Below are 26,486 nucleotides of genomic sequence, written 5' to 3'. Positions count from 1 at the left end.
TATTGCTCAGCAGAAGCCTATTAGCCATTTAACTTGGCCCCTTTTGCCTGCTTTTATATAATAGGAAAGATAAAAAGATCGGATAACAGGATGGTGGATCTGATTCAACATTTCTCGTCAAAAGTAATGCAGAAATGTCAAAAATTGCCGAACAAACAGTCTGCCTAAGATGTGTGGGGGGGGGGAGTCACTGAAGTGAGAGCATGGTGAGATTTCGTTTTTCATCTTCTTGTCAAGTTTTTTTTTTTAACATTTTTGTAATTTATTTTAATGCACTTAAAGAAAATACAGAATGCTAATACACATATTTGCAGTGGTCTTATGGTCCCTTCTCCCCCTTAACTTATAATTCCTGATGCATGCAGACAAAAGTAGAGTCTATGCCATTAATGGCAACACCTGACAATTATATTATCACAGCAATACATTACAATAGGTGAACTATAGAATGTACAAAGTAATCTTCCTGCCTTAAATGTCAAGCTTGTTTGGTATTGCAACACCAGTTTCTCTAGATAATAAATTATACTTTCCTGAGTTTGATATATAAAATAGAGAAGACGGTAGAGGCGAGGATGGAAATATATATAAAAATTAATACTTATCATTTATGTATGTATATATATATATATATATATATATATACACTATATTGCCAAAAGTATTTGCTCACCTGCCTTGACTCACATATGAGCTTAAGTGACATCCCGTTCCTAATCCATAGGGTTCAATATGACGTCGGTCCACCCTTTGCAGCTAGAACAGCTTCAACTCTTCTGGGAAGGCTGTCCACAAGGTTTAGGAGTGTGTTTATGGGAATTTTTGACCATTCTTCCAGAAGCGCATTTGTGAGGTCGCACACTGATGTTAGACGAGAAGGCCTGGCTCTCAGTCTCCGCTCTAATTCATCCCAAAGGTGTTCTATCGGGTTGAGGTCAGGACTCTGTGCAGGCCAGTCAAGTTCATCCACACCAGACTCTGTCATCCATGTCTTTATGGACCTTGCTTTGTGCACTGGTGCACAGTCATGTTGGAAGAGGAAGGGGCCAGCTCCAAACTGTTCCCACAAAGTTGGGAGCATGGAATTGTCCAAAATGTCTTGGTATGCTGAAGCATTCAGAGTTCCTTTCACTGGAACTAAGGGGCCAAGCCCAGCTCCTGAAAAACAACCCCACACCATAATCCCCCCTCCACCAAACTTTACACTTGGCACAATGCAGTCAGACAAGTACCGTTCTCCTGGCAACCGCCAAACCCAGACCCGTCCATCAGATTGCCAGATGGAGAAGCGCGATTCGTCACTCCAGAGAACGCGTCTCCACTGCTCTAGAGTCCAGTGGCGGCGTGCTTTACACCACCGCATCCGACGCTTTGCATTGCACTTGGTGATGTATGGCTTGGATGCAGCTGCTCGCCCATGGAAACCCATTCCATGAAGCTCTCTGCGCACTGTTCTTGAGCTACATGAAGTTTGGAGGTCTGTAGTGATTGACTCTGCAGAAAGTTGGCGACCTCTTCGCACTATGCGCGTCAGCATCCGCTGACCCCGCTCCGTCAGTTTACGTGGCCTACCACTTCGTGGCTGAGTTGCTGTCGTTCCCAAACACTTCCATTTTCTTATAATACAGCTGACAGTTGACTGTGGAATATTTAGGAGCGAGGAAATTTCACGACTGGATTTGTTGCACAGGTGGCATCCTATCACAGTTCCACGCTGGAATTCACTGAGCTCCTGAGAGCGACCCATTCTTTCACAAATGTTTGTAAAAACAGTCTGCATGCCTAGGTGCTTGAATTTATACACCTGTGGCCATGGAAGTGATTGGAACACCTGATTCCAATAATTTGGATGGGTGAGCAAATACTTTTGGCAATATAGTGTATATATATATATATATTTTTTTTTTATATTAATATGAAACTTTTTCATTATTAGAATAAAGAGAGAGGACAGAAAGGAATATAAAGAGATGACACGAAAAAAGAGGAGCCAGCAGTGCACAGCCTGGAGATGTGAGCTATGATAGAGCAGTTGTTGTGAAATTGAATTGAAAGGGTTGGGTGACAAATGTCACAGAGATTTCAACTGGTTTCAGATCAAAGGGTAAATAAAAAAAGATAAACTGTGCAGTCACTTATGCTAGAAAGCATTAGTTTTTTCTCTACAAAGCACAAAAAACACCAGAAGTATTGAAATTCCACAACATATTATTATTAAATTAATTCATAACCCTAATGGCACAGGGAGCAGCCCTTAAAAAGCAGAGAAATTGCATTTTGTAAATTAGTAGTTTCACTTTCATCCCACTTTGACGTTTTATCCAGAGGACGTTTAACACACCTCTGCAGCAGCAGTACATTAGAAAAAAAAAATCATTTGACAGCAAACCTGTCAATTAGTGTGAGAAGTGGAAGTATAATGTCAAGCTGGAAATTAAGAAATATCACCTTTCTGGCTGTCAATGACAAAGTTTCTCTCTTCATTGCCTGCGGTTATGGAGTAGGTTATGCCATCGCCATCTGGATCTTTGGCCAGGACTGTGGCAACAAGCGTGTTGGGACCGGCGTCCTCGGAAACGAATGTTCGATACCTGCAAGGATTCAAATTTTGGGGATAACAGAGAGAACCAGAACAAATAATGAATTTGGTAAGTTTTATAGACTTACAGTAAGTCCTACATGAATGAGGCAAAACATTATGATAAGTTTTACTATTGTGTGGAAAGTAAGAGCCATAAACAACAATCTGAAGGTGAGAGCTACAACTTTGACAACATGATTAACTGGAAAAAAAAAATACATCCATGGAACATCTATGGTGATGTATAGCGTACAAAATATTGTTTCATACATTTTGATTAGTCGATTTAAACCTACATTCAAGGCCATTGTTGGATACAATTGTTGTCACACATTTTACCGAAAGGACAGAACAGTTTTACACATAGGAAAAATAGCTAAATAATAATTTATTTTTACATGTCAGAAGAAGGTTATAATAGGATGATACAACCCAGGCTCGGACTGGGAACGACACCCCAAAAAATGTTCATACACCGCCTGGATATATGAAGTCTCTCCCAATTTGAGCCAAAACTTAGGCCATAAATCTAAAGAAATTTTTTTTTTACCCATAGACGGCCATCCTAAACCTGCCAGATTGGGAAACATCCCAACCTGGCAACAATGCATGTAAGACGGGAAACGCTAGCCTTTAGATGCAAAACCCCATCATGCACTGCAACATATTTTTGCAAAATATTCAAATATAAAATCGCCAAACATAAGAGGAACATCATAGTTTAGTTTAAAGAAAGCATTTTAGTTTTTTTATAATTTAGTTTTTGGAAGGGTTTTACAGTTTGAAGAAATAGCAAATTACACCATATGCTAACCGTCACAAGGATGTGCATAACAAGGATGGCTATGTATACTGCATGCATCATTGAAATAGTTAATATTGTATTACTCCTTGAGCTCCTTAAGTTATTTACTGTCACAGGTAGGAGCTTCGGCCGGAGAGCAAGTGCTGGGGCCGGTATGATTTAAGGAGGGCCGGCCCTCGCATGCTGAAAATAGGACCGGCGGCCCACTGGGCAAATGCCCTGTATCACAGATTACAGGCTCAGACAGGGGAGAGAAACAGGACAAAATCGATTTTTTTTAAAAAGAGTACTGATGCTCAAACACACAACCCTTACAGTTCAGCAACAATTTTGGTGTCTAACAAAAAGCAATCCCCTCTTCCATCTTCTCAGTGTTTTACGTGCAGGTGTGGGAAACTGTCCCCCATCTTGCCCAGCACTAGTATCAATCCTTCTAATGGATTCTCCTCATCGGTAAACTATTAGGAATGCCTAAACCTAAAAGGTGGATTATGCCTGACACATCAATGTCCCGTGTCAAATTAAGAAGCAATGTGCTGCAGAAGCAGCGTTTGCAACATTTAATAATCCATGTGGCTTTTCCACACTGGCTGAACTGGGAGGAATATATTTTGCACAGTAGTATGCTACGTCGCTGTATCCTTCTCATCCATTAACTTGTCTATAGATCTTGTATTATATACATCTCTGAAGAGTGTCTGTTTCATGGCAGATTTAGGCTTCTGTGTGCAAGTCATCATTTATGCCATCGTTAAAGAACATCTTGTGACAAAAAAGCCAAAGGTAGTATCTTGGCATAGAAAAAAAACTATATATCAGAAGTTACCAAATTACGAAACAGAGTTTTGTACAATAAAGGACATTTAGTATTTAGACACAAAGACAAAATTTTCATCAGATCTTATGTAACCCATATGTACTTTGGTTTCTGATTTTGACATTTGCTTTAGCCCCAGTTAGTGAAAATTGTTTGCTTTCAGGCCTGAAAGAATCCATTTAAGAAATTCAGATTTCTCTCAGTATTTATATTTCTGTATTTTATATTTCTGTATTGTTAAAAGAGGAGACTTGATAGAATGATATTACCCAATTTTTTAACTCCTTCATAAAGGAATATTTGCTACATTAATGACATTGTCTTAAAACATACAGATTTATACATAAAAACATACTAATGAAAACATGAAAACATAAGGCAATTTTCCCATATTTGTCACATTACAAGGCTGCAGTTAAATAATGTTTTTTATTGGAATTTAATGTGATATGCCTACACAAACTAGAGCATAAGTGTGGAGTTAAGAGTGGTGAAAAGGATGTATGATTTTTAAATTATTTTGCATATAAAATTGAAATTCAGTCTGTAAGACAAACATACAAAAATGCTTTATGAAGAAGTTTGTATTAAGGTAACAACTATGCCTATGTATCTTTCATTTTTCCTGGAAAGTGGGAAAAATATGCGATACGTGAAGAAAGCCATAAGAAGTCCTGTTAAAAGTTTGCTACTGGCCTCTTTTTACTATCCATTAAGAAGAAAAACATGTAGAATTATTAATTATTTGTATTAAAAAAGAGCATCATACCATGAAAATCCCTTAACTTAAACAGACAGGGTCAGAGTTAATAAGAAGATGGATAAAGGTACAGGTACAGGTACAGGTTATTACTCGAGGTTTTAGTGATGGGGCAATCACCTTCCATTTAGAGCTGCAGTTAAATGGCTTAGGACAAAATATTTTTTAAGAATGATTCAGTCAGACTACAGACTGACATTCAATCGAGATTTTGGACACCTGGAACTGGATGTGCTCAAATTCTCTCCATCCAGTCTGATTGAGCCTTAGATATTTTGGAAATAATGTGAACAAACTCCAGTCTCTAGAAACAAAGCTAATCAAAAAAATATTACAAAATACTTGAAGCTGTTGAGGCAAAACTGTCAAAGGTAATTTTGTAGAGAAACTAAAACTGCTAAATGGAGCCTAGGCAGAAGTTCAACTGAAGAAACTCATTGCTTTCCTTCATCCACCTGTGACACAGCTAATCAGCTTTGAACCACACCTCGACGAAAGCCAATTGGCATCCAGAGTTAATCTTTAAAGGCCTCAGATATGTACATGTCTGCTCCTGTGTGCAGGCAGTGGATGCGCTGTGTGACTTCATTCAGATGAGACAGTTTCAACCCACCTCCAGCCCCTCCTCCACCATAGTAGCTAAAGCTTCATCAGAGTGTCATTCCTCTCGGACTCTCACCGTATCCCCTGTCTCATTTTAACTCGTCCGGCAGAATACCACCATGTTGAGCCTGGTTCTGCCAGAGGTTTCTTTCCAACGGGGAGTTTTTCCTCTCCACTGTCGCTCCATGCTTGCTCATCATGGACAGGTTCTCTCAACCTGTGTTATCCAACTGGACTTCCATCGTCCCTGAGTGAAGCTCTAGTATCAGCTCACGTAATCTACTGGATCTCCCCATAAAGCTCAGCATACCGTCTCGCTAACCAGCAGTCTACAGACTGACCAACTTCATCTCCACTCCACCACCAGTTTCAGGCCTGGGGGGCAAACAGCCCTATTCTTTGCTCCCGTTCATGCATATCTATCAAAATTAAGCGCTATGTTTCTTGCAGAGTTCTGAGCGCCAAAGACCAAGTAATTGTATCAATACATTTCTCCTAATTGTCTTTTCTCTTTGTGTGAGTTTTTCAGATTGAAATACCTACCAACATTTTAAAGGACCAACTGCACATTTAAAGTATTTATATATATATATATATATATATATATATATATATATATATATATATATATATATATATATATATATATATATATATATATATATATATATATATATGTATTTATTTATTTTTTTTACCATGTGTGCCCTTACAATTGCCCAACATATAAAACTCTCAGCCTGCCTGCAAGGTGTCCCGTTATCTGTGTTTGCTATGTGCTGTTTTTTTTTTTTGCAGTCTCGAACTGTATCCTGCTTAAGATTAATTATGTTTTTTTTCCTCCTCTGACCTATTGTGGTCCCTTTCTTTTGTTTTTATCTTACTATAAGGGCCGCACCTTTTTTGGTAGCAAGCCGCCGGTCTGATATGAAATTAAGTCTGATATGATCATTTCTGATATAACTATAAGTTTGAGAGACATGTAAAAGAAAAAAAAACTACAGAGGACTGAATACTGTTTCCTGGTACTGTATAGACATAATAGCCATGAAGAAGAATTACCTACATAAAACAAAATGAGATCCTTAGATCCACAGAAGGTACACAAATAAATGATAGAAAACACATAAAGACAGACAATGTGAATCATTACACTATCTGAAGCATCAGCAGGCTGATTAGACATATGGTTGTGGCTTTTACTTGTCACAGTGATTTAACCTGTCCTCTTAGCTGGCCACAGCTGAGACAAATGATAATGTCTGCTGGGATGTTGAAGTCATTGAACAAATGCCGCTTCTTCAAGCCCAGCCCACTGTGGGCCATTTGATCCAGTACCTTTTAAAATGTCAGCAGTGATTTGCCATCTCTGTTGTGCTGGGAAGCAAAGATGGCCAGTGAGACACAGTAGACTGATATACCTCTGTGGCACAAAGAACCACTGGGTGGAGATGAACCCTGTTTCTAAGAGGAGCTATGCTGTAGTGAAACAGAAAGAAAAAAGTGCAGGGAGGAGCAGGTGACAAAGGCGAAGGCAGAGGCTGAAATGACAGTAAAAGTGATATGTGGGGGTGAGAGGGGGAAGACGAAAGGATAAAAGAGTATGGCTGATCGAGAGAAGCAGAATATAAGAGGGGGCGGCGTTCTCACTGAGTTTTAGCTGATTCGTCAGCAGAACTCATCCACTGTGAGATATGGTGCCATTTCCGCTGCTAAAGCATGTAAGTATGTGTGCACAAGGTGGGGTGTTGGCATCTCTAGCGAGGAGTTGAGGGGGGCGGTGATTGATGGTTTACAGGAGAATACTGATAGGCGATTCATCTCCGCCAGCCACAACAATCACCGTGGCAACACAAGTGACCTGTAATCCGTCACCCGCCTCAAAGGCCACCTCATGTCAGCTTCACGGGATAAGACACATTCACTCCCTTAACATTACTTCCTGAAGCATCTCAGTGAACTGTGAAGTTGTGTCCGGCTCAGACAGAGCACGCCTTCCTGTCTGTCTGCTGGCTAGGACAACTGACTGTTTGCATTTCTTTGGCCCACATGCCTGTTCTTCCATTACATCAATCTGTTTTAGCCTTCTACCACTTATTCAAATGCAAACTGACAGGACATGCCAAGAAACATAAGCCTGTCTGCTTATATTTCCTCTACAAATGTCACAATTAGTCTGAGCTGAAGAATAATTTTATGAACAGACCTTACATCTACTGTTTTTTGGACATGAATGTCTTGTCTTCCCTCATAGCATATATCTAAATCTTAGTGAGCCACACTGACAAAGCACCCAAGACACACTATCTGGAATAATGCCTGCATTTCTATCAGTCTGCAGCTTGTCTGGCAGAAGTATTTGTCTGAATGCCGTTAGGCTCCTTTCTATATCTGCATATCTGACAGGTTGTCTTGTGTGTTTTCCATTTTTGGTATTCTCTACAGGCTTGCCTTGCATCCATGTTTTCATATGATTTTTCTCCAAGCTCTATGTTCGTCTGCCCAACTCTCCACCTCTCTGCCCACCTGTTTGTGTTTGGCTGTGTGTCCGCCCACCTACCGAGACGGACGCCCCAACGATACAACAAGAGCATTCATTGGAGGTCTGCAACAATGGAGGTCACTGAAAAAAAATGACTGGCAGGTCAAGAAGCTCACTCATCCGGGGAAACAAATGCAGCAGAGCAACAGTGACAGCTGCAACCCACCTACTCTTTCAGCTTTGCCAAAAAGGCCGATGGTGACACTATGGATCCCATCCATAATTCAGATTACAGCATACCTTTATAGAGGGGCAAAAAAAAAAAAATGGAATCCACAGGGTGCTGTGTTATTGCTTCAGTTCATCACAATATTTGTCTGTGATTGTGAGAGAAATGAATAACAGTGTTTTGATGCCAGATGGCTGTTATTAAACAGCTACCAAACAGATTGAGTTTATCCTAGTGGCCTTGGTTTTTTTACTTGATGCGAGAGAGCAACATTTATGACAAGATTGCCAGTTTTAAACATTGCAACAATGAATCGCCTAAAGGGAGGCAGGTCTGAGATACATGATGTAATGCCCCATTTATCTGTGATGCAACTAGTCTGCTCAGCTTTGACATAATGAGATGTGATCAACTGATGGATCAGGGGTAATACCTGGTGCATTATTAAGCCTTTTTATTATGACAACAAGCAATGATCTTTGATGTTGGATTCTGACAGCGATTAAAACTCAAGCAAAAGAAAAACTCACCTACACAAATATATAAACAAATCATACAAAGCGCAAACAGAATGTGTTTTGAAACAGGAACTAGCTAAGCCATTTTACTTTGGTGGCTTGATATGGGGTCTTTCAGTCCCGTTTCTTCCTTAATAAGGTATAGAGCTCACACAGTGTGATATTTTCCACAAAAATTTCAGATCCAGCTGATGAACATCAAAATCAGCTGTCCCCAACGTCCATATTTTATTTCCCGGTTTGTGCCTCAAGACTTGGAATATATCACTTTGATAGTAATGAGTATCTACAATATACAGGTTTAACTTTTTTAACTGAATTGCTGAAATATGTTGTTGTTGATATTCTGATTTACTGAGGTGGACTTGTATTTTGAAACAGGATTGTGCCAGGAAACTCTGGTTTTAATTAAACTCGAGCACATATTTTTTTACAACATGAAATTAAATGCTACACTATGGTAGGTAGGAAGGGTTTGTTATAAAATGTTTGATTTTATGTTATGAATCTTCTGCAAAACTAAAACTTTTTAAGAGAAAGATCAAGTGATTTTTTTGTCAATTTGGAGGAATGTTGAACTTGATCTTTCAATCATGGCAGAAAATAAATGGATGTTTTACCTGCTTCCCTTGTCTTTTTTTCTGTCAACAAAGAAGTTTATAAATCAGCCTAAACTTTTTTAGCATGTAATAAAGCACAAGGAACAGGCAGCTTCAGCGGTCCAATCACTATTTCTTCAGAAAAATCCTAATCAAGTTTTAAGTGCCTCTTACATTTGTATGCAGGCTCTGCAACCTGCTGTTAAGGGCATGTTATGGTCCAAATCAGAGCAAATAAACAGGTTGAAAAAATGCTATTGGGGAAAAACATATATCAGAGCCTGTTTTGGCTAAACTTAGACTTGTAGCGTCTTCTGAAAAACAAATACACTAGTCTTCTAAGTTCATAAAGTAAAATTCCAATGAGCGCAGCAAACTCTCCAAGAGTATTTGATGGTATGACCAAAAAAAAATAAAAATTGAAACATCTAGTTGGCATGATTTTGTTCGATTAGTTTCATAGTGATTTTGTTCGATTAGTTTCATAGTGATTCGGTGACCTCAAGCTTCCTGTCTTTGCTGCAGCTCTCAACGAACTTTACTTTTTTTTTTAAACCTCCACCACCTTCTTGCTTACTGTGTGTACTGGCAAGATAAACTTCTGTGTCCATCTAGCCCAAGGGTCTGCAACCTACGGCTCCAGAGCCACATGTGGCTCTTTGGACCCTCTGCAGCGGCTCATAAAGTGGCTAAAGTGTATATAAAGACCTAAATAATGTACTACAAAATAAATACCAGTCTTAAAAGCTTTAGTGTTTTTTATAAGATGGATAAGAAGGAAATTAAAAGAACCAGAAATATGTTTTTAGAGTCACTTTCCTTTTAATTAGCTTGGAATTTGTGTTTTAATATTATTTTAAAAGATAAAATACATACATTGTTGGTTGTTTAAGATGGCAACTAATTTCCTATACTAGATAATAAAAAAAACAAATTGTTTTTCTAAAATGTCAATTACTTTGTGGCTCTAAACAACTTTTACTTGGTCGGACTTGGGGCAAAATGGCTCTTTGGATATGAAAGGTTGCAGACCCCTGATCTAGCCTATTCACAATTAGCTTGAAGGGATGGGGATTCTTATGTGCATCATATTTATACCGAAGAAAAAGTCATATATTACAATGGAAAACTCTCAAATACTCTAAGAACAACCGAAGAAACCTAAGAATCTGTTTAATTTAATAAAAATGGCTAATCTGTTGTTGTTTTATCATAAAATATTATGAGTACCCTTAATTAAAGCACTAATAATTGTGATAAAAATAGAGGTTTTTTCATATATGGGATTTTCTTACCACTAAATAAATCTACTTAAATAAAATGTGAATCAATACAGGATGGATTTACTGGAGGATTTTCTTTATGAATTCATACAGGAGGTAAACTGAAACGGTGGCAAGTTACCTTTTTTCCTGCATGTATTTGCTGACTCATTAGTGCATTCAGCAACCATGCCTTGAGATCACATGAAGCATTTGTGTTCCTTTTCCCTCTACCTGCTTTTCATTTTTTATGTTTTTTGATTTTTGTTTTATTTTTGCTGTTGTTCTTGTTGTTGAAATTGAGATTAGCATAAAATTTCTGTCACTGTGTCATTTTTATCATGTTAAAGGAGGATGAAAAAGCAGTATCCGCTTCCAAAACATCTGCAGTTCGAATCAGGGATTCATAAAAGGAGGGATTTTCAAACTTTGTCCTTTGAGAGGTATCTCTGCTGCAACACACCTACATAAAATGAATGCATTATCTCCTCAGAAGCCATCAATGGCTGCAGATGCCTGTTAAGCACTCAATTCTTTAAGTCAAGTATGTGGAGGAATGGACATACCCCAAAACATTCAGAACAGCTGCAACCTGAGGACAGAGTTTGAAAACCCCTGGGTTTGACAGGTGTAAAATAAATCAGTATCATCCTTAAAAACCTAATTTCATCTCTAATTTGTAAGTGGGTGCCAAGAAGCTGGGAAACATTCTTAAGGTCTATGCACTAGATTATCAACGTAAACATCACTGTTTAAAGCAAAGACGATTAAAGCCCTAATAGGAACACAAGTAATTTATCAAAGGGTTCAAATTATCTGTCAGCTCTAAGAAAAGAGGAAGATCAGATTATTTTTTGCAAGCAAAACATTTTACAACGCCAAAAAGATTGCACAGCATCCATCTTTGAACACATCAAACTTTGGCCAACAATTGAGAACAAAGTAGGCGGAACTTGAAGCAACTCATGAATAGAATCTTAACATGTAAAACAAGTGGAGGCAGTGTTATGGCATGGGTGTGCGTGGTTTCCAGTGGCACTATGTCATTCTTGTTTATTGTTAGTGTGACAAAAAAGAGAAGAAAGGAGAACTCATCAAGAATTGCTAAGTGCACATTTACTGTCTCTAAGGATTTATTTTGAGATGTGGTGGAATTTTGAGGTAAAACCAACTAGTTAAATTTTTACAGAGGAGGAAAAGAAAATGATTTTTCAGGTAGCTCAACTTCGTTACTCCTCTTAGCAAATTCTACACTGCCACAAAGAAAATGCCCCATGGCTTTCCCTATCCATTTTTATCAGTACACTCCACAGAATTTTTATCCCTATTATTTTGATAAATTATGTATATCTAACCAGTAAGAGCCATGGTAGAGTTTAGCAAACAGTGTTCAAATTCGTGATGGTAGGACAAAAAAGGCTTTCTCCTACTAAGCCCCCAAAACCAGCCCTTCATATTTAATGGATGTTATGGAACTTGGTGATCCCTAGGTGTGATTATTTCCAGCAGTTCTTGAAACGTAAGGGTTTGGATTTCTTTGCCTCTGCTGCTATCCTGCAAATGGTGCATGGTGGTAAGGTAGATACTGCATGCCCCTTAAACAGCCTAAATGTCAGTAAGCCATGTCACATTTATTCACCGAGGATACAGGAAGTTTTCCACATGTAACATTTCCCTGAAACCGTAAAAATATAATAATAATAACAATAAAAATAACTTTTACTTATTTCACGGATAGTTATTAGTACCAGTAACTCTTATTCCCCAAAGTGATTTATTTTTGCCACTAAGAAAAATGTACTGAAATAAACTGTAATTCTTTTTTTTTTTTTTTTTCAAGGATGAGGAAACAAATATTGCTTGTATTATAAGTATTTTAAGTATCCCTCTAGCTTCGACATATAAAGACAAACAAACCTATTTTAACTCCAATGATATTACTTAAATAGATAAGAATGTGTGGTTAATATAAAAAACAAAACAAAGAGACACTCACACAGGTTGGGAGAATTCAGGGGCTTCATCGTTGACATTAACCATCCTCACACGAACCGTGGTGGTGCCAGAATGAGGCTCATCCCCGCTGTCGACTGCCATCACCACAAACTCATACAAATGGTTAGGCCTCTCATAGTCGAGCCGCCTTGCAGGGAAAACAGTCCCGTGAGGTGAAATGCTGAAATCCGGGCTCAGGGTGTAATAGGTGAGCTCAGCGTTTAATCCCGAGTCGCAGTCTGTGGCTAAAACTGTCGGGATGGAGAACAAGATACATGGACTATCAGTTAGCCGTTGTCGAACAAAAAAAAAATTGAAAAAAACGTGACAGCATGACATGTACTGATGCATATTTGGACATCTTTGTAGATTATTGTCCCTTTATTGCTCTGCTAAACATGTAATAAATCCTAAATTCAGACAGCTACAATTATTAGAACACAAACTGCTCCCTTCTAGACTGATTACCATCATTTTCAAAATGAGCTTAAAGACATGAAAAAGAAAAAATTAAATGAACAGCACTTGTGTGTGTATGACTAGCTGGAAATGATTACATTCCAAGGTAATTACACAGAATTAACTATAGCTTTTTTGCCTGATGTGTGGTGAGATTCTTTCAAAGACCACAACCACTGTGAATTTCACTTAAACTCACTGTTTAACACACACATCCCCACCAGCTCATAACACTTGAATACATAAAATTACTTTGATGTGTTTATTTTCTGTGTGTCAAGCATCACCAAGCACCCCCGTGCATGTTAATGTCTCATTCTTTTTTCATCTTAGCACCTCGTAAAACAAATCACATCTGGTAATTTATGATATCCTTTTAATTTGGCTCGTATAATTTCATAGACTCATTAAATGTTAAAGAGACTAAAATTGTGCATTTCCTTTAAAGTTCTGTTATAAAAGCTCTTCTGTGAGTTTAATCTACTTTGTTGTCAACTTCAGTGGCTCCTTACCCTGTGGAGACTCAATGATTAGGTAAGGATGATTTTTTTTTCCTTCCAGTAACTAAAAAAGAAAAGATCTTTGATATCTTATTGGTTAGCTGAGCAGTCCTCCAGATTAACAGTTTACCTCTACTTCCTTGTCTGTTGAAATATATGTCCACTCCATCTGGTTTAGAGAAAATCTAATTAAAAACCAAACTTAGTTTGGTTTCTCTTCATTCCTTCAATTTAATTTCCTTCTGTCACTGATTATCTGATACAACCTATCAGATAAGACACCTATACATACTGTAGTCGAATCCATGTCATCTGTTAACTTAAAGGTATAGCGTAGGATGTTCAAAATAAGTGGTCCTTCTAATTGTCAATCATTTTGGTGATATGTTTACGTAGGGCCGTCCTACGTGCTCTTCCCCAGTTAGCTATCCTTTTGTGCACATGAGCACTTTCTGGCATTTATGTGTGAGCTACAGTTTCAGCCAGTCATTAAAGTTTGCCTTTTTTCACATTGGTTCTTTGAAAAAGGCAAAGGGTAAGGGTAGGAGAAAACAGGTCTAGGAAGTGTATGAGAAGAAACGAATGGCCTCAGAAGAGAGAAAGAAGACCAGACTGATTTTGGGAGAATCTTTCATGCGATGGCTTACATTGAAATCAAAGTTACTACTCGACAGGTAAAGTTCGGCGTGCTTGTTGGAGAAATCCATTTCAAATCACTGCTAGTAAAATGAGGGGAAATGGGCTTACAGTATGCATGCTCATACTCTTCCTGTTTGGCTGTGATACCATCCTGGAGTGAAATATCAGCTGTGCTGCTGCCATCAACACCTTTGTTTATTCAGTGTAGTCCCGTTTCTCTGACTGTGACTGGCTGGATGTGCACTCATCATCATCTGACTTTGGAGCTGGCTCGGAGCTTGTGTTCCTGGCTGTGTGTTTCCTGGACGGGGCTGCCTTTTACAGTTGCCTTTTGTATCTCTGCTTCTGTCTGCTTGAACTCCAGTCGGCCTCGGCAGACGGTTGTTCACACTGAGCCTGGTTCTGCTGGAGGTTTCCAAATATTAAAATGGAGTTTTTCCTCTTCACTATCGCTACAAGCACACTTGGTGTGAGGGATTGCCTTTGAGTCAATGAGTCAATGCAATCAACTGGTTTTCCTTAGATAGAAAATTTTTAATCAATTTGACTGTATGATCTGGTGAGCTGTAAAGTGTCTTGAGATGACATGGGTTGTGAATTGGTACTATATAAATAAACTGAATTAAATTGAATTAAAAAAGGAAATGAGCTATGCAGGCTGGAAGATATCTGTTGACCTTCAAGTATGGTTCAATCCTCAAATGCTCCAAGGTGCCACGTTCATCTATGAAAACAGTTATATGTAAGTATAAGCACCATTCCAGTCATCATACTGCTTTAGCAGGTGATAGATTTTTTGGACTATCAAGAATGAACTTTGAAAACGTGAATCCTAGCACTAAAAGAAAAGTAGAAGATCTAAGCCAGATGCTGAAAATGCTTGCTGAAAGGCTAATCAGAGAAGAAGGCATTTCCCCATAAGCAATCTAAAGAGCCAGATTACACTTTGTAAATGGGCTCAATGATGAAGACCTAACATTTTGGAGACACATCAAATGGTTTAATAAAACTGTCATTTGGCTATAATGGCTGCTGTTAGGTAAAGTAACAATGGATAGACTTCTTAACCTTTAATTTTTTATACACGGTATGAAAATGTCTGGTTTTACTGTAAAAATTTTAATTCACAATAATAAGTAAAACCTTATCATCTGTTTCACTGATTCAGAATATATAGTTAGCAGCGTTTTCCAGAATTCATGTTTATCTTTTTTACACTGTTTTCTCCCAGAGGCTGCAGGTGAATGATGTAAGGCATAGCATCATCAAACACTTAACTCTCATGAGTGCAATCAAAAGTGCAATTTTCTTCAGGAAGTAGAGTGGCTGTGAAACAGTGCCAAATATCAAACATAAAAAAACCAAACATTTGCAACTTAATAATATAGCACAATTCTACACCTTTTCAATATAACTTATGGCAAGTAAGGTCTATTTTTACTAAACAGTAAGTCATAGCAGACACTCACCTGCCTTGTGACAATAATTTAAAATGAGAAGGTATTCTAAAAAAAAATGGGAATCAATATGCCTTTAGTCATAAAGAACATAACAGATCCCTACCAATGCACATCTGGATAGACTTTTAAGGACTTAAAAGGACTTGGCCAGTGTTGTGGGGGGAAAAATGGAAGCTTTACAGAGAGATTCAGGGTTAAAGTTAGGGGTTTGAGTTTAATTTAAAAACCCATCCACTGTTTTTCTCCATGAAAATATTGAAGGGAAGTTTTGAATTGTTCTCTTTTTCAATTTATAAAAGAAACATAAGGACGGGAAATCTGAGGTCAAAGGAAACTTACCCTGCAGTAGAGATGTTGCTGTGGTTACTGTCTCAGGCACTCCATCTACACTGTAGATGGACTGCAGGAACTCTGGGACACAATCGTTCTCATCCGTTATCAACACCTGAACCTGATTAGTGCCAGAGAAGCAGAAGAAAAGCAGTGAGACAGAGAGAGAAAGAAAGAGAAGTGGAGAAATCATTCTGAAAGAACAGAAAATTAACCACTCTTCATTAGCTCTCAAATCCAGAAGACAACCATATCAAATGCTCTGTAGAAAGTTGACCCCAAAACTTAATCTTAATTGCATTTTCTAGTTCCACTAGTTGCTCGTTCAACTCATCCTTTATCTTCCACTTCATGATTTTCCCCGAGTCAAAAATAGAAATGTTTTCAGCATGTGAGTGCTGCAGTGTGTGTGTTTTCGACAAAAGCCCTAAGCTGTCCTCCATCCTACAGGCTCCCTGTCATCACAGTCTGTAAAGTGTGAAGTGACAGCTGAGTAATAGTCCTGAAATAACTGGAAAAGGTTTTTCCCAGTTTCCAGCTCCTTTTCCATAACATTAATTTTTATAGAGAGGATATTCTTTCCTGCTAAATCTATAGTGTAAAGTTAGCCCATGACATAATTACTGAGTTACTACATAATTACATAATGTAGGCAAACCTGAAAGAATTTATGTTTTAACAAAAAGATGACCATGAGTTAATACTTCAATTTCTGAATTTGAACACAAAAGATGCTTTTCCTAAAATTTCAACCTTTAACTCTTTTGACAAAAGTGTTTTCCAAAACACAGAAACAAAAGCTTTAAAAAAAAAAACAGAGCAGAATCCCTGAGCTTTACAGTTCACTTGTTAACATTTCAAGACCACTCAGCCATCCCATTTCCACAGAAAGCTACATATTCTGCTGCTCTTCCTTCGAGGTAATGGCCAAACATGGAGTCAATAGGTCAGCTGTGTTTTAATCAGTGAATGTGTTTATTATAGCCTTTGTTACAGTGGCCCTGTAGAGAGAATCGTTGTACTACTAAACAAAACAAAAGAGTATAATGAAAAATAATAAAGCTACACCAGAAAAACAATCAAACAATATAAAACTATGTACAAACAAGCCAAACAAAATTTAAAAACAAAAAAAGACTCTCTCTATTTGATGATGTGATCGGCATTGCACAGTGGCTGTACCTAACTCATGCAGTTCACAACTGTGCAATGCAATGTATTGCACAGGGGAGAATTCCATACAGTTTTTCCTGCAGCTCTAGGGTGCATTCTGTGTGAATGCGGCCCAAAAATCTACCAAAAAAAAGGTAGGTGGCTAAAATATATTTATAAACACCAACATAATTCCCTATACTGCCATTAAATCACACATTCCTGTGTTCTCAGTTGGAGATACTTATCGAAGACATTGGGTAAAAGTTTCTTAGCATTAGATTAGAGTTAATAGCAAATGTTGTGCATATTTCCTTAAAAATTTTATACGTGCTTAGTCATATGCTATGACTATAATTTTTTTCAACACTAGCTTCCTCTGGTTGGCTTACTCCCTGTTGGCTTATTATATTTCCTTTCTGTTTCAGGCTTCGAAGAACAAAGTTATTTGTGTATTCATACCATAACAAGACCATGTAACTAAAATGAGCACAATGAGGATATATTCAGATTTCCCTGCCATGTTCATGAATGTGAACACGTCATTATTAATGCTGATACTAGGGATAGAAAACGTTTATAGGTATGTAATGCTTAGGATATTCGCTATTATTCAAGAAATATAAGCTATTGAAAGATGGTAAACTATCATGTTTTGTCTGCTGCTCGCACCCAGCGCAAAAATTATTTTCTATTTCAAAAAGTACTAAGTAACCAATGTCAGAACATACACTTGGCATATACAGGAGTAATGGTTTAAAAGTTCTGCTTCAGGCACATAGCCAGCCGAATGGCCTCCAGTTTTCAACGAAGTTCAGCCAAGCATAAAAGCCAGTCAGTTAAGGACCCATCATGGAAACAAGGGAACTTTTCAACCGCTACTATTGTATTGTGTTATTTGAGCATGAATATATGTTTAATTTTCTAGTGTTATAGACATACTACCTGACTAGACCCATTTAAATAAGACTATTTGTCTGCAATACCACATTTTCTGGATTAGAATTTGCAAATGCATACTGTTTAACTTACTCAGCAATGATAGTATAGACATTGTAGTGCCTTCCTATCTTTTTTCTTAAATGGCATAATGTCCCAACCATAATTTTTGTAGGGCAGCTTTAATATGGTGCTCAGGAAAAAGGGTTTACTCAATTAAGAAAAGGGTTCTTAAAATGTATCGACTCCAACAGATGGAGTCTTTAAGAAGCTCAAATTAACTTCAGATGATCATGTTTAGTAAAAAGTAGTTCCTTTAGGTACAGGAATAAAGTTATCATGTCTTCCCTCTCTTTTTTTTATTCTTCATTGATAATTTGGCTTTTAATGTATTTAGATGAACATCCAATTAGTCATTTACAGAAAAAACCTACAGGGTAAAAAAAAGCATATTTATTAACTTTAGTACTTTGCTTTAAACATGATCAAATCTAATAAGAGTTAGATTATTTTGTATAATTTTTTTCACAGAAACACCATTATTATGACATTTTTTCGCCTTCTCAAAAAATTCTGCTTAAACTGGGAACAGATAAGGTTGTGGAAAAAAATAATAATAACAATAAACAGAAAATAATTTTCATATTAACTAGAACACCCTTTTAATCTATTTTGGAGCAAGACTTTTATCCTAGGCTCTACTGTGTTATTATCTTTTTTTTATCATTGAAACCAGATATACTACTTATTACTACTTCTTGAAGTGACAATTTGTCTGAATGTTTAAATTCTCTGAACTAAAACAACGATCTGTTACTTTGTATGGTTTTAAGACATTGTTTTTTTTATGATTCAAAGTTATGGCCCTATTAAAATAGGTAACAAGGCCTCTTGATATTGTTACTTGATACATTCAGTACATTTCAACAATTAAGGCAACAAAGTAAGGTTGGTTTAGGTTGGTTGCCTTATCAAATAACATTTTTTTAAGGTCAGATTTAAGCTCTATGCTAAACCAGTAAACAGTTAGAAGACCAAACAGGTCTTTCACAGTTTATTTAACACAGTAATGGAATATTTCTGTTTGAATCTTATACATATATAAAAATCTATTGAACTTCAATTTTGAGTTCAGTTGACCATTGTGTACCAACTGTCAGCCAACTGTCTAGTCTTCTAATTAAACTAACCTCTGTGGCAGTGCTCAGGCTCCCAGGCTCCTCACTAGCTCGCACCATCAGAAGGTAGCGTCTCTGGTCACTCTCATAATCCAGTGTCTTGGTAAGGCTGATCTCTCCAGTGTCCTGCCGAATGCTGAAAATGCTGCTGGGATTGATCAGCAGGCTGTAGCTGATTTGCTCCTTCTGGAAGGAAATAGCTAATACCACAAGGAAGCTGTGAAAAAAAGAGAACGTGATTAAAAGAAATTGAAAAAAGCAAGCCTTGCTACTTGATTTCAGCTGCGGCCATGTTGAATTAAAATCGAAATCCTCTTTTCCTGCGTCAGCAGTGTGGTGTAATGAAATCAATTAATTTATGCTCCATTGCTTGCATGCTAGAAACATGGTCAATTGGTTCTTGTCAGTTGTGTGTAATAATGTCACAGTATTATGCAGACCCTGGTGTTTGCCTTGTGGAAAGAGTTTGCATTCCCCTAATAGTGGGTAATGATGATTGTCAATGCTTGTTCAAATGCACTGGTGTGACCAAATGGATGCTTATTAACACAGGTTTTAAACAGTAGAGTGTAAAAAAAAACATTCAATGATAGCATCTTCAACCCCAACTAAATGGTGACAAGCGAAGTGGAGGGGTCGTAATAGTTGCAGTTCATCTGCTTGCTAGGGTATATCAACCGGAGTAGGATCTTCCTGATGTGGGATGTCGGGTCAAGAGATCTGTTGTTTTAAGGTATATTGGCTGAGCTATTTTTGGTTCTGGAAAAAAAATATGTCAGACTCCACTGTATGTCAAACACCATCTAAACCTGGGGACATATTGCGATCCAGTCTCACCATCTGCCTCCTCACTTGACTTCTGGAGACAGACAGATGTAAGGCAGAGGTGGGCATTGCTACCTTCTGATTTGTCTGAGAACAAACTCAAAGAAGCAAAAGGGTCCATGGCACAGGCGGAAAAAAGAATGATGTGTAAGAGAGACAGTTTCGGTCAAAGGAGGGCGAGATGTCCATTTGACTGTGGGTAGGAGAGAGGGACACTGAGCTTATTCCTAAAATTTATGTATTGAAGAATCCACTTTGCTGATTGGCTCTGTCCAGACCTCCATCTGTCTGATCCTCCTCCTGCTTGAAGCATGTGTTCTTTTTCATCCCAGATCACACATGTCTGATATTGTGTTCCTGGACTTGCTTTTCAGAATCTTCCTGTATGCTTCTTTGCTGTCTCTTATCTTGATCTTAAGTTGGTTTTGTACTCCTCAGTAATTACCTGTCTCTGTTTTTGAAGAAATCATCTTTAATCAAGGATTTGTTTTTGAGTAAGAATTACATTTTTCTGCTAGAGATGGTGGTATTTGATGGGAGGTTTATCTAGTCAGTCACACATGTAATCATTGCACTGATGTCTTCTTATTGTGGCTGACATAGTGAATTCCTGTCTGTAGCATCATAAATGACCTTGCAGGCCTTCTTTAGCCTTTGTGACAATCTTCTTAGATATTTTGTAATGCAGGTTGTCTCTTATAAAGTTGCTTATGTTCTGGGCAGAGAAATACAAGATTGTGATCTGATATCCCAAAATAAGGTCTTACTGTACTTTAGAGATCAATGAGTCCCAGACATTTGCATAAATCAAGACCAAAGTTTATTTTCTCTGGAACAGCAGCTGATAAATCGCTGGAAGTGTAGTAGAAAGCGAGGAGTGATTAAAGCCACCAGTTTTTGCCACAAATGCATTGGGCTGTTGTGCCTGTAGTAACAACAGAGCTGATTTAATCATGTGCAGTGTCTGCTATGGCAGAAGGTGGAATGTAAACAGTAACCAACAACACACTGGTAAACATCCTTTGCAAAAAATATAAGAAAAACCAACTGTCAATAGTTCAATATCAGGGCTGCCGTAATGGATGTTTACTGTATCATGTCCTGGAGGACACCATCTGTTTATGTCAAACACTGCACAAACTTAAGCTTTCCTTAATTTTTCTAGCCGTCATTAAATCTCTGTCCGTTCGATTGGTTAGAAAGTCTTAGAGAGAGATGCTGGAGTCAGGGATTTGATCCTGCAGCCACGCTACAATAAAAGTCATGATGCTGCATTTCTGATATTGGGTTGGGTCCTTGCGAGGGCTTGGAGTTCTTATAACTTATTTCCCAAAGAAATAAGATTGCCCATAATCATTCATGGAAGAGACATACATTTCCTGCTCCTCTCTCTTCTTCTGCATCCTTTGAACATCCTTTTTAACTCAGCTTATACTTGTTGAAGTAATTCAAGAATTACTTAAGCTTTAGAGATGTTAATTAGCTGCTCTCAGGTGTTAAACAACAACTTGCTATAGTAATTGTAAAAATATTGACAAAACTCCTTCTAGGTTCCCAAAACTCAACACCTAAGGCAAAACCATTGGAAAAAAGCAAACTTTGATCTACAAACAGAGGAGCTAAAGTTTCTTTTGACTCTGCTAGATGGAAAGCAATGTGAAATTATGGAAAATTCCTTCTAATGTTAACAATGGTTAATGCACTTAGTTTAATTATGTTTTGCTATTTTGGATTTTTTTTCATGTTTACAGTATGTTGCTGTCTAGGCCAGATAACTACTACTACTAACTACTACTAGTGACTTTTCTACTTGTTAAATGCAGGATGCATACATAACACCACATAAAAGCCATATGCAGATTATGTATTATTTTTACAAAATCAAAGCATTCTAAAAAGAAGTTATCAATCTTTATTAATAAATTTCTATATATCTCTCTGCACAATAAATTAGAATAAAAGTAAAATTTTAACAATAAATGGAGCTACTTAATCCCCCACCTACCACTAAGGTATGTAATGTCAACTTCACATACTAATGTAGACAGTTTTTCTTTAATCTCTCAGATTTGTTTTACCTTATTCCAGTCCTCTATGGAAAACAGCACCAGATTACTTAAACTGATTAGGGACATTGCTACTTTCAATAAAAGGTGTAGTGAATGATGTTCCTTTTTCCTGGTGATTCATCAAATCAAGTGGTCCTCCTAAGTGTCATCAGGCCGTCCTACTTGCTTGTCCCCATTTTCACTCACCAGTGGCGAGTCTGACATATTGGAAAAATTGCAAAACTTCTTTCGGAACGTAAGCTTGTATGAGCGATGCAAACAGCAACTTTAAAAAAGAGCGTGCATGAGGAGAAATTAGCTTGTGCATGCTCTTGCACGCGTTAAATAGTCGTTGCTTCTTGGGAGCAGGTACATAGATGTACATGTGCATTTTTTTTAAGCAGAATGGGTGGGTCTTTTTTAAAATTCTCAAAGATCCTCCGCTATACCTTTAATTGATGCAGTAACATAATAAAAATAATGAGAGTGCAGAAACTAATTTACTTTTCGCAATGATCACAGCATCTCCATTCTATTTAAAAAACAACAAAACCATATAGAAAGTCACATCATAAAAACTAAAACTTCAAGGGGTCAAAAAGCATCAAGCACCAGGACATCAAATAGCTGAATAAGACAAATTATTTAAAATCCAACAATTTATCAGTAAGACAATTGGACCCCTAAACTGATTTCACAATTGGCTATCCAACAACTCTGATTGGTAAAAGATAAAAAAAAAAAAAAAAAAAAAAAACCTTACAGTCCAATCCACTTACAACTAAAAAATCTGAATAGAACAAACTTGACCTCACTAGAAATAAATTACCCCTCCTTGATATAAAATAGAAAGAAAAAGTCCAAAATAACCACTGCATCACTGACCAGAAGAATATATCTTACAAATTATTCTTTTCTAGGTGAGAACTGGTCCAAAGGTGCTCAAGCATATCTAAATACAAGACTTAAACTGAAATAACTCAAAGTATTTCTTTTTAATTACGAGACATTATCAGAAAAATATATCTAATTCATGCAAAATATTACACAATGGATACATTATTTTCTTAAATTTAGTAAAAAACAGAAAAATGAATTTCTGAACACATTCTAATCACAGAACACATCTGGTAAACTGCTCGTGAATAAGAAGAACGTTCCATATACAAAACTTACGGCTGTCCTTCAGGGGTATTCTCCGGTATGGTAATGGCATAACTGGTGTTGGTGAACTGCGGTGCTCGGGCCCCTGCCACTATAGATACCATGGCAGGTGCGCTGTGGCTTCCCAAGCCATCAAGGGCAACCACACTTAGCAGGTACTCTCTCTCCTTCTGAAGAACCAGCCCCGTGGTCACCACCTGTCCTGTCTTCTTGTCAACAGCAAAGCAGCCATCGCCCCCTGTTGGGATTGTCAATGATATTATTTTCAGTTACTGGATCCACAGATAATCCCTTTGCGTATATTAAGTGGAAGATAACAAGTAACATAAATAATGTGTTTCTGTTTTTACTCGGTTTAACAAGGAAAACACACAAGACACATTTTAGATGAATAAAATATTGCATACAATTTAATAGATCAAGTGGTGATGTTTAGACTTTGACACAATTAATACAATAATATTTATGCAGTAATTAAACTGTTATGTGCAGTGACTTTAGTCCAAGATCCTGTTTCTTGACCATTTTGAGTAGTAATGGGATGTTGGTCAGGAGTAAGGAAAGAGAAACTAGTAAAGAAAATATTTGCATTTTATTTTTCTAATAAAGAAACACATATTAATCAATTGTTAAAGCTTGTGAACGAATGATGACATTCTACACAGCTCAGTTAAGTCAATTAAATCCAAAACTTTGCCTACAAACCTAAACCAATATAACTGGTATAAGAATTATATTAGGAATGGAAGTGAAGATCCTGAAATTGCTTGTCTTCTGAACTTGTTTGAGAGAGATTTAACACTCTATAGAAAACAAAATCGATGTGGTGTAGTTTTCAAAAGCATTTCTAGTTTTTTATGTCACCTATGGTGTGTGACTTAAGAGAAATGCTTTTTTTTCTTTGTACTGCAGGTACTTTTATATAACCCGTTTCCTGAACTGGATGCAGTATATCTCACGCTCCAGTGGTGTTAACTGTGTAGCACTTACTGTACATGTTGGCAGGTTAATAACATTTTCTTTTCATATGAATTACCACATAGTTTTAAGGTTAAATATATGTTGATGGAAAGCCTAATAGAACCAAATACTTTTTCAGCCTTTACCCAATGTATTTTTCCTGATGGATGTTAACATACAAGTGGCTAAACCAAAACAAGTAGTTCGGAAAGTCAATAAATCCTGTATGAATATCAAATAATGTGCAAGTTGCAAAAGAGATGCCACACCATATCTGCGGTTCCCATCCTATCTCTTCTTTTTGCTTTTCTTCTTTAATGGCTCACAAATGAAAATGCTGTCTACTAAAGTCAGTAAAATACTGTAGAATAATTCTTAAAAAACAGCTTGGCATTAAAGACTTTTGAAAACATTTCTTAAAAGAAACAAACTGTTCTTTGACTTGAGGCTAATTTCAAATATTAATTCATATATACCTGAGTCCTTGAGGCAGCATACTATGCTATAGGGATGACCCTGAATGAGCTACAGTGTCGATTAAATTAATCTCCTAGTAAAGATGAACTAAAAATGTAATTTGATAAATAATTAAAAATAATTCTGTTGCAGTACCATGATCACATTATGGTAGTTTCAGATACATTTTACAAGACACTTTTGTTTTCCTTTAGGTGCAAACCTGTAAAGATATAATTGTTTATTTTTTGTTCTATTTTTATTTAAAGAAGCAAAGCTCAATATTGATACTGTAGTGATGAAACCTTTGTGCAAATATCTTTAACCTTAAGGACAGCGCCTACACCTCTAATATTTTTCATAAGGCGGAAGCACTTTATGGTTTAGCTTCTGTTTTGTTCTGCAGACTGGTAACTAGTGGGAGTGATGCAACAACAAAGGTAACAATGAGCCAAAAGCATCAGAAAGCATGAGGACAGTAAATACGCAAACAAGGACATGGGAGAAAGCAATCAACCATTTGAAGAAGGAATACTTATCAACGTTTGAGCGAATGGGGAATTGCATGCCATCAGGGATAATGATAACAAAAGTTTCTATATGAACAAAGGGGCAGTAATGTAAAAAAAATGTTTACAACAAAATATTTAAACCTAAGTTATTCTAAGTCTAAAAATATAAATATATCCTGCTAGAACAGAATCAATAGAGAGCAAAACTAATAGCCTCATCTTCAAAAACAGGTGCAAACTAAATAGAATGTGCAAAGCAAATCTTCTTTACAGGTGCAATGCAATTTGCACATGGTAAGTGTGAAACACTGAGCCCAAACCTTTTTAGTTGTGTGCCCTAATGAATATGCAGATTACATGCTATGACCAAAATGCTAATTTATGGTTGGAGGATATGCAAAGGTAAATGTTTACTGGGGAGGTAAAGCAATTTATATTTTCCCAAACTGATCGTGCGAGCAGTTACTGTATCTATATTGAACATGTTTAAAAGTCTACGGCAAACTTGCACACAAAAAAAAAAAATCTCTGATCATTGTGGCCACAAAGAAGGCATTGGTAAAATGACAGAAGATTGAGAGAGTCATTGCACATGTTAACATATATGGACTGTCAAAATTAACAACAGCAGAAAAATAATATAAGGTAAGATGTCCAGATAAGAAAGGTTAATACAGTGTGAAGCAAACTATAATGATTTCTATCTGTTCCTGCCTGAGAAGCTACTGAGCATCTGATCTCTGGACACTGACTTCCTGCCTTGGCTCGCAAATGGGTCTATTTGCCTCTGCCTAATTGGGATCTGTTCTATCAACCATGTATGACCCAAGCCTGGACCTCTGATCTGCCTCCTGCCTCTGTTTCTCTGGAAACCTCTTCCTGGTTGGTGTGCATCTTGTTACCAATTATCTTGCTTGGATTCCAGATTTTTCTGTTGTCTAGCCCTTCCAGAAACCTCTCCACTGTAACTGCATCTCTGTGCATGACCTCAGGACTGTCTCGAGACTAAGACTCCCCCAATGGGCTTAGCCCTTTTTTAGTAGTGTCGAGATTTAGATCAGGCAATCAGTGATCCAAATCATCCCAGCAACTGGGATCAATCATCCTAGCCAATCCTAGCTCCTCAGAAAATTAGTGGCTTTAATTCAATGCACCTTTAACACCACTAAGTTGGCCACTAACCCTGTTCTCCTCCCCATTCATGTTTTAGTCA

At 37.3% G+C, this 26,486-nt stretch overlaps 1 protein-coding gene across 1 annotated transcript in view; it reads right to left on the bottom strand.

The window, feature by feature from the left end:
- The window catches only part of LOC119796836 (neural-cadherin-like), a 181,977-nt gene that overhangs the window by 94,612 nt on the left and 60,879 nt on the right, over nt 1-26,486 (bottom strand). Inside the window, exons 3-7 of the mRNA XM_038305585.1 lie at nt 23,358-23,583; nt 19,321-19,525; nt 16,049-16,160; nt 12,653-12,902; nt 2,449-2,591 (exon numbers count right to left, since the gene is read on the bottom strand). Of these exons, the coding sequence (XP_038161513.1) occupies nt 2,449-2,591; nt 12,653-12,902; nt 16,049-16,160; nt 19,321-19,525; nt 23,358-23,583 (936 nt within the window). The remainder of the gene's footprint in view (nt 1-2,448; nt 2,592-12,652; nt 12,903-16,048; nt 16,161-19,320; nt 19,526-23,357; nt 23,584-26,486) is intronic.

The sequence above is a fragment of the Cyprinodon tularosa genome, unplaced genomic scaffold, assembly GCF_016077235.1.
Source record: "Cyprinodon tularosa strain WSP-4 unplaced genomic scaffold, ASM1607723v1 ctg56, whole genome shotgun sequence".
Lineage (NCBI taxonomy): Eukaryota > Metazoa > Chordata > Actinopteri > Cyprinodontiformes > Cyprinodontidae > Cyprinodon > Cyprinodon tularosa.
The sequence above is the reverse complement of the archived record's forward strand: the minus strand, read 5'-3'. Positions and strand labels throughout refer to the sequence as shown.